Source organism: Salvelinus alpinus, chromosome 6 (genome assembly GCF_045679555.1).
Source record: "Salvelinus alpinus chromosome 6, SLU_Salpinus.1, whole genome shotgun sequence".
NCBI lineage: Eukaryota > Metazoa > Chordata > Actinopteri > Salmoniformes > Salmonidae > Salvelinus > Salvelinus alpinus.
In genome coordinates this window covers 49,784,780-49,793,698 of record NC_092091.1, presented here as the reverse complement: position 1 = coordinate 49,793,698, position 8,919 = coordinate 49,784,780, and the positions used below count along the sequence as shown (strand labels likewise).

Genomic DNA, 8,919 nt, shown 5'->3' with positions numbered 1-8,919 from the left:
CTGTGTGTTCTTAGAATGCGACCCTTTCTTTCTTATTTGCACATGAAAATGTATGCAGTTTCTCCAGAAAGAGCCAGAACTGGGCCAGTGGTCTCTCTCTCCCCGTCCTCTGTATCCGAAAGGTCAGAGTTTCTCTCTACAGTCCAAACCCTTTGGAACACTATAAGGCCAAACACATTTCAGTTTTAAAGCTTTACCTACGGTGTTCTTATGAATGGCTTATAAGCCTGTACTAAGTAGGTTGTTATTCATAGACCGTTTATATATCGTTTGTTATATATTTATAAACAAGTAAATACCAGTGCATGTCTAAAAACATTCATTACAAGGACATGTAATCATATAGATCATGAATTATATGGCTTTTACATAAAATTGGGTACACTTGAATAATGTTTAGAAGCCATCCTTCAAATAAAGTGTTACTAGGCCTTGTTTTAAAATTGATATAGGTGATCGTCATCCTCCCTTCATCCTTCACCCTCCCTTCGCGTTTCTTCCATTCTCTCCATACCTTTACCACCCTCCCTCCCTCCTTCCTCTCGTCTCTCTCTCTCTGTCTTTCTCTCGCTCTCTCTCTCCATCACCCCTTTTCCTGGCATTAAGTCCAGACCTGACACTGACACTGAGTCTGTGTGTCATCCCTCTCTTCCTCCCTCCTCCTCCTTCTCTCTCCCTCTCTCTCTCCCTCTCTATCCATCGCTCCGAGGACCAGAGTGCCTGCAGACTTGTTTCTCTCTCCCTGGCCCACTCCCCCCTCCCTCGCCTCCTCTCTTTCGCTCTGTCTAACTCTCTTCATCTCTACTCTGGCTCGCCTCCCTGCGCTCTCTTTGCACACACAGTCAACAAAAGCGAGGTCAGAAGAGAGGGATGAGGGTATAACGAAAGAGAGGAAGAGAGAAACCTTGGAAACAGTGGAGAGACAAGAGAAACGCAAGTTTGGAAAACCATCGGCATCCTCTCTCTTGAGTAGGTGAGTGTCCTTTCACTAAACTTGCCAACCAACACTAATGTTGCGGGAGAGAGACAGACACAGACAGAGACCGAATAAGAGAACAAGACAAATTTGGACGAAACATAAAGGAACTATTTATGACAGACAGTGAGAGATAGCAAAAGTACCAACTAGACTAGAGAGGGTGAAACCACACGGAACCAAGATAACTTGATCTTTGACTCAACATAGAGATACGGAAAGGCACTGTGAGCCAAATAGGTAGAGATACACCCCGCTATAGCAAGATTTATGAATATATGGCCAGAGAACTAGCTCTCACTCGCTGATGTTTCAGGGTTTCTCCTCTTCTTCTGTAATGTATAACCTTTACCCACTTTACTTTGTATGTATTCAAGCTAAAGGTCTGCTAATAATGATGTATGAAATCTGCCTGTCCGGTGTCTTATGCTTTTAACCGGTATGGCTCTGTGTTGGTTATGATACCTGGTTGTAGTCATTGTTGGGAGTCCATCAATGCACAGCACACTCACAACTTTTGGATAAAAGGCAGGATTTATTTCTACTAATTGTCTCATCCCCATTTATTTCAGTCTTAATCATAATAATTGACTAATGGATCAATGAATCAACTGTAAAATGAAGTGTATAGTGTTAGAGCATATTTTGCCCCACAACATGATAATGTGTGTCCAGTGTTGTGAGTTGTTAGTCTCTTCCATCGTTACTGTATTTGGGTCTATTATTGCGTGTTTTTCCAAAGTCCATTGAGTCTTGTGTTTAGTTTTTCTATTTCTCTTTCATCATGTGTCATTAGAGTATAGTTACAGTGTTAACGACAGTGTTGTGAGTATTTCTGCTCCAATTCTATGTATACCGGTATCACTATCACACATAGTCAGTGTGTATTGTTGTATGTACTTTTGTCCCTTCTTTCAGTGTACCATATTAATGTGAAGTTAGGTTTAAGGTTAGAGTAATGTCGTGTTGTGAGTATTTTTATCCCCCCCCCCCCTTCTCTGTGTATTACAAGGTGTAGCCAGTGTTGTGTGTAATTCTGATCCCCTGTATCACTAGTATAGCTTTCGTGTTGTGCATACATATTTCCTCTCCCCTTCTGTCTGTGTGTGCATCATAGTCAGAGTGTGTATAATTATGTGTGTAATGTTGTGAGTATTTTGGTCCCTACATTGTGACTGTGTATCATTAGTGTAGTTAGTGTCTGGGGTTGTGTTCTGCCTGTGTGGTTAATGGTAGTAATGTCGTGTTGTGAGTATTTTTATCCCCCCCCCCCCCTTCTCTGTGTATTACAAGGTGTAGCCAGTGTTGTGTGTAATTCTGATCCCCTGTATCACTAGTATAGCTTTCGTGTTGTGCATACATATTTCCTCTCCCCTTCTGTCTGTGTGTGCATCATAGTCAGAGTGTGTATAATTATGTGTGTAATGTTGTGAGTATTTTGGTCCCTACATTGTGACTGTGTATCATTAGTGTAGTTAGTGTCTGGGGTTGTGTTCTGCCTGTGTGGTTAATGGTAGCTGACAGTGGTACTCTCTCCTCTCATGCGTGTGTGTATAGTCAGTGTCAGAGTGGAGGGGATGTAGCTCCTAATTACTGAGTGTGTTTGTAATGAACTCCCCGTGTGTTGCCGTGGGAGGCTAATGCACAAGTGTGTGTGTGTGTGTCTCTCTTTCTCTCCAAATGTACACTACAGTTCAAAAGTTTGGGGTCACTTAGAAATGTCCATGTTTTTGAAAGAAAAGTGCACAACTGAGCAAGAGGATAAGTACATTAGAGTGTGTAGTTTGAGAAACAGATGCCTTACAAGTCCTCAACGGGAAGCTTCATTAAATAGTACCCACAAAACACCAGTCTCAAAGTCAACAATGAAGAGGCGACTCTGGGATGCTGGCCTTCTAGGTAGAGTTGCAAAGAAAAATCCATATCTCATACTGGCTAATAAAAAGAAAAGATTAAGATGGGCAAAAGAACACAGACACTGGACAGAGGAACTCTGCCTAGATGGCCAGCATCCCGGAGTCGCCTCTTCACTGTTGACGTTGAGACTGGTGTTTTGCGTGTACTATTTAATGAAGCTGCCAGTTAAGGACGTGTAAGGCATATGTTTCTCAAACTACACACTCTAATGTACTTATCCTCTTGCTCAGTTGTGCACCGGGGCCTCCCGCTCCTCTTTCTATTCTGGTTAGAGCCAATTTGCGCTGTTCGTACAGCGTTGTACGAGATCTTCAGTTTCTTGGCAATTTCTCGCATGGAATAGCCTTAATTTCTCTGAACAAGAATAGACTGACGAGTTTCAGAAAAGGTTATTTGTTTCTGGACATTTTGAGCCTGTAATCGAACCCACACATGCTGATGTTCCAGATACTCAACTAGTCTAAAGAAGGCTAGTTTTATTACTTACATTTACATTTACATTTAAGTCATTTAGCAGACGCTCTTATCCAGAGCGACTTACAAATTGGTGCATTCACCTTATGATATCCAGTGGAACAACCACTTTACAATAGTGCATCTAACTCTTTTAAGGGGGGGGGGTTAGAAGGATTACTTTATCCTATCCTAGGTATTCCTTAAAGAGGTGGGGTTTCAGGTGTCTCCGGAAGGTGGTGATTGACTCCGCTGACCTGGCGTCGTGAGGGAGTTTGTTCCACCATTGGGGTGCCAGAGCAGCGAACAGTTTTGACTGGGCTGAGCGGGAACTGTACTTCCTCAGAGGTAGGGAGGCAAGCAGGCCAGAGGTGGATGAACGCAGTGCCCTTGTTTGGGTGTAGGGCCTGATCAGAGCCTGAAGGTACGGAGGTGCCGTTCCCCTCACAGCTCCGTAGGCAAGCACCATGGTCTTGTAGCGGATGCGAGCTTCAACTGGAAGCCAGTGGAGAGAGCGGAGGAGCGGGGTGACGTGAGAGAACTTGGGAAAGTTGAACACCAGACGGGCTGCGGCGTTCTGGATGAGTTGTAGGGGTTTAATGGCACAGGCAGGGAGCCCAGCCAACAGCGAGTTGCAGTAATCCAGACGGGAGATGACAAGTGCCTGGATTAGGACCTGCGCCGCTTCCTGCGTGAGGCAGGGTCGTACTCTGCGAATGTTGTAGAGCATGAACCTACAGGAACGGGTCACCGCCTTGATGTTAGTTGAGAACGACAGGGTGTTGTCCAGGATCACGCCAAGGTTCTTAGCACTCTGGGAGGAGGACACAATGGAGTTGTCAACCGTGATGGCGAGATCATGGAACGGGCAGTCCTTCCCCGGGAGGAAGAGCAGCTCCGTCTTGCCGAGGTTCAGCTTGAGGTGGTGATCCGTCATCCACACTGATATGTCTGCCAGACATGCAGAGATGCGATTCACCACCTGGTTATCAGAGGGGGGAAAGGAGAAGATTAATTGTGTGTCGTCTGCATAGCAATGATAGGAGAGACCATGTGAGGATATGACAGAGCCAAGTGACTTGGTGTATAGCGAGAATAGGAGAGGGCCTAGAACAGAGCCCTGGGGGACACCAGTGGTGAGAGCACGTGGTGCGGAGACAGATTCTCGCCACGCCACCTGGTAGGAGCGACCTGTACCTCTTTAATCAGGACAACGGTTTTCAGCTGTGATAACATAATTGCAAAAGGGTTTTCTAATGATCAATTAGCCTTTTAAAATGATAAACTTGGATTAGCTAACACAACGTGCCATTGGAACACAGGAGTGATGTTTGCTGATAATGGGCCTCTGTACGCCTATGTAGATATTCCATAAAACAAAATCAGATGTTTCCAGCTACAATAGTCATTTACAACATTAACAACGTCTACACTGTATTTCTGATCAATCTGATGTTATTTTAATGGACCAAAAAATGTGCTTATCTTTCAAAAACAAGGACATTTCTAAGTGACCCCAAACTTTTGAACGGTAGTGTGTGTACCCTATCACTTATTTCCTCTACCTTTCTCTCCTCTTCCTCCCCCTCTCTTCATCTCCTCCTCCCCATGTCTTCCAGTAGTTCTGATCTCTGTTCTGATTGGAGGAGAGAAGGTGAAGGGGAAGTGTTATGTGTGAGAAACTCAGCATGCTGAATCTACAGAACACCTCCAGCTGGACTGGGCCAAACAACTGGTACCATCAACCAACACAGCACGGTACAGATAGTGTGTGTGTGTGTGTGTGTGTGACTCGTGGAGTCAGCATAGGGTGAGCTGGAGAATCTTCCACATGACTGAGCAGAAACAGTGTGTCAACAGCTACAACACACACACACACACACACACACACACACACACACACACACACACACACACACACACACACACACACACACACACACACACACACCCCTACAGTGACAGAGTGCACAAACACAAAACACTGAATGTATACGTACATGTAGAGATATGGAGAATGCATAAACGCTTGTTACACTCAGGCAGACAGTAACGGTGGACACACACACACACACATTTCACCAAGAAAATAGCTTAAATTGTCCTTCTGTTCGAGAACAATCTCTCTCCCCCTTTCCATTAGATGGCTGTGTGGTGGATGACGTGAGTGTGCGGATGGTAGGAGGAGGAGAAGGAGTGCAAAGAGAGAGGGATGATGCAGAGGACGCCCAGCATCACCTCCAGCTGAAGAGAAAGCTCCAGAGGAATCGCACCAGTTTCACCCAGGAGCAGATTGACGCGCTGGAGAAAGGTCTAACCCCAGCCCCAGGCTTCAGTTGAGGCCTGTGGAGATTCAATTAAATTATAGTAATAAACATGAAGGAAAAGCTCCGTTTAATGCCACGGGCATGTGTGTGTTAATGTGATTTTAATGTGTGTGTTAACAAATTTTTCTCCACCTTACAGAGTTTGAACGGACACATTACCCGGATGTCTTTGCCAGAGAGAGATTGGCAGCTAAAATTGACCTTCCAGAGGCTCGCATTCAGGTAACCAACCATTCACTCTGTCTGTTTAACCCTCCGTCTCTTTATTCTTATCCTTTACTCCACCTAGTGGCCATATTAGAGCATGACAGCTACCAAATTAGTACCTGAGCAGTTCTCAAACCATTCCTCTGGGACCAACAGTTTTCACATATTTGTTATATTCCAACACAAACACACCTGAATGGTTACAGTTTGGTTGATTAATTGATTAACAGGTGTGGTTTTCCAATCGGCGAGCCAAATGGAGGAGGGAGGAGAAGTTGCGCAATCAGAAGAGGTCAGGGGGCGGGACTTCCTGTTCTCAGGCACACGCCCCCCTCAGCACCTCCTTCAACACAGGTGTCTATCACTCTCACCATGGCAACAGCTCAGGTAAGAAACCATTCACTTTTTGAAATATGTTTGTAGGTGTACAAGGGTGTGTTTGTGTGTTAATGTACAGTATGTGTGTATTACTGTATACAATATTATTTTAAAACATTTCTGTGTTTCTTGATGAAGCCTCAATGCACAGTCGCAGTGACAACTCTCTCTCAGGCTACGGCTCTCTCTCAGTCTTCTCCAATATGCAGGTAAATTCAACAAATGTTTATTTTTTATTGTGCTATGAACCCCATGTCGTTCATTGTTAACATGACTATTGGTCCTTCATTTTCAACCAAAACTTTCACTGAATCTTTGTTCTGTCTCATCAGTCCTATCACTGGTTAACAATCTTCTCTCTTTTCTCTTCCTGCATGTCCTGTTACTGTCCCTCTCTCCTCTTCTCTTTGCTCTCTCTCTGTCTCTCCAGTCATTGCCACCCCAGTCCGCTCCTTCTTACCCCTGCATGCTCCCTCCCTCCCCCTCCTCTCCTCCCCCCCTGGCCCGGAAGTTTGACTCCCTCTCTTACCCCTCTCCTCACCTGCCTCCCCCTCACGCTGCCAGCTCCAACACAGGTGAGTCTCTGCAGCATGTGTGCATGTGTGTCTGTGAAGATCTAGTATTTAGTTTAGGTACCACTTTGCTAACTCATCCTTCTTGTCTTTGTTTCTCTCTCTCTTTGTCTCTCTCTGTCTGTCTCCCAGGATATCTCTCTCCTGGTGTGTCGGGTAGTGAGCAGGACTTAGGTCAGTACTGGACCAGACTCCAGTGAGAATAACACAGTTACGGCATGACACTAGACCACCACCAAACCTGCCAGTATCTGAAGATCCACCTATTCACTGTGACTGTGACAGACTAAGATACGCAAACACCCAATCCGTTACAATCCAAAGCGATTACAATCAGTCATTCTAATAATGACAAAAACTACCAATAAAAGTATCAATGACCTGCAACAGCCAATGACAATCATGGATGGCCATGGAACCACCAATGACAATCTAGTATGGGCCTGAAGCAGCCAATGACAATCGAGTATTGGTACTGGACTAGTATTTACAATTTAGCTTGAGCTCAGCGCACAATGCAATCAAATGATGAACTGGAGCTGGATCCCAGCAGATTCACTCACTCATTCACTCACTCACTCAGTCCTTTTGATGTTTGTTCATCAATCAAGCATTGAAATGAAATCCCCAATCATAGTCAAGCATGGATTTCATTTAATCAATGACAGTCGAGCAGGGATTAATGTAACCAATGACCTAGGAGAGTCGAAGACAATCAAAAACCAATACTAGTGAATAAGGATGTTACTGTGATGCCATATTTTTGTCCTCCTCCTCTCTCCATTCCTTTCTTTCAATCTGACTTTTGCAATCCTACCCCTTCTAAAATCCTTTCCTTCACCTGTACATTTAGCACCGTGTGTGTGTGAGTGCGTGTGTGTGTGTGTACGTGCAGGCATGAGTGAGTGTTTGTATGTGTGTAGTTGCATTTTGTGTATGTGTGTGTCTTTAAACTGCTAATAATTTTTGTGTATTCCCTTTTTGTGAAGCTGTTTGAACAAAGAATAAAAATCTAAATGTGAAACTAAACAATGCCTGTTCTTTAACAGTAATTTATCAGTAACAAGACGGTTAGCTTGATTAATGTAAGAGTTGGAATGTGCATTGCTTTTATTTTTAAATAAATCGATCCAAGTGAATTTACACCACATATACTGTACAAACAGGGAAATAATGGCTGGAAAGAGAGAAATCCTGATAGTGGCTTTCTTTCTGAACGCGAAAAGACTTTGGCTAATTTCAATGTGAGAATATTTACCAAATCTTCAGTAACATATTGATCTATGTTAGTGAACCACCCCTCAGAGACTTCTGGTGGAGCTTGTGTATTCTATGGTCTTTATCTTTTGTTTATTTCTCACTCTGTCACTGAGCAGGAGCATTTCCTGCCTATGTGACTGTGGATTTCCTGTTTTTGTTACTCACATCACCACACCCACTGTAAATAATGCCCTGACTGACAAACCAATTCTCACAAGGACATGAAACACACTCGTACAAACTTGCAAATGCACGCACACACATATGAATGTGCACACTCACACACACAGGCATGAATGTGCACACACACGCGCATGTACATACACACACACACATACCCAAACTGTGTATATGTATACCGTATACTGTTCTTGTAATCTTGATATTCACAATCAACACAAACACTCAGTCACAGCCATATTAGGTCCTATATGCTAACATAATTATTTGTGGGTTTCCGTGGCAATGTTTAAATTTGTGTAATTAGATTCAGTTAACGAGGTATGGAGATTCCGAGAGGATGTTGCACGCAAGACACTCTTAACCCCTGCTCAAACAACCACATCCCCACTATCCCCTATGGACTGTCTCTACCTCCTAACCCACCCAACCCATCAACTCAACTTCTATCAGAGATCACTTATCTACTGTCGGTCTTTGAACATGGCCCTCTGTCTATCACTATCACATATTTTCCCATCCCGCTTTCTACTCCCTTCTTCTTGGTCTTGCCCACTCAAACACCTCTCGCTCTCACTCTCCAGCTAAACTTGACCTCACTTCAAACCACTTTCAACTTTGAACATACACTCTTGAACTTCACAAGGGT

At 44.0% G+C, this 8,919-nt stretch overlaps 1 protein-coding gene across 5 annotated transcripts; it reads left to right on the top strand.

The window, feature by feature from the left end:
• The first annotated feature begins 705 nt into the window (after positions 1 to 705).
• Positions 706 to 7,862, top strand: LOC139578802 (paired box protein Pax-6-like). Of its 5 annotated transcripts, none has more exons than XM_071406831.1 (8): positions 706 to 969; positions 4,966 to 5,104; positions 5,490 to 5,657; positions 5,813 to 5,895; positions 6,111 to 6,267; positions 6,397 to 6,467; positions 6,689 to 6,833; positions 6,963 to 7,862. In XM_071406831.1, exons 2-8 carry the CDS (start codon positions 5,017 to 5,019, stop codon positions 7,028 to 7,030), a joined length of 780 nt encoding a protein of 259 aa, XP_071262932.1. In that variant the 5' UTR covers positions 706 to 969; positions 4,966 to 5,016; the 3' UTR covers positions 7,031 to 7,862. The 5 variants fall into 5 exon arrangements, with proteins under 5 accessions (XP_071262932.1, XP_071262933.1, XP_071262931.1 ...); XM_071406832.1 differs by having other exon boundaries at positions 707 to 969; positions 4,969 to 5,104; XM_071406830.1 differs by having other exon boundaries at positions 708 to 973; positions 4,969 to 5,104.
• Positions 7,863 to 8,919: the final 1,057 nt, after the last annotated feature.

Coding starts and splice junctions, on each gene's coding strand:
- LOC139578802 (XM_071406831.1), top strand. CDS start 5,017: ATGTGTGAGAAACTCAGCATGCTGAATCTACAGAACACCTCCAGCTGG. Junction 6,268..6,396: donor TCACCATGGCAACAGCTCAG/GTAAGAAACCAT, acceptor TTCTTGATGAAG/CCTCAATGCACAGTCGCAGT. Junction 6,834..6,962: donor CGCTGCCAGCTCCAACACAG/GTGAGTCTCTGC, acceptor TCTGTCTCCCAG/GATATCTCTCTCCTGGTGTG.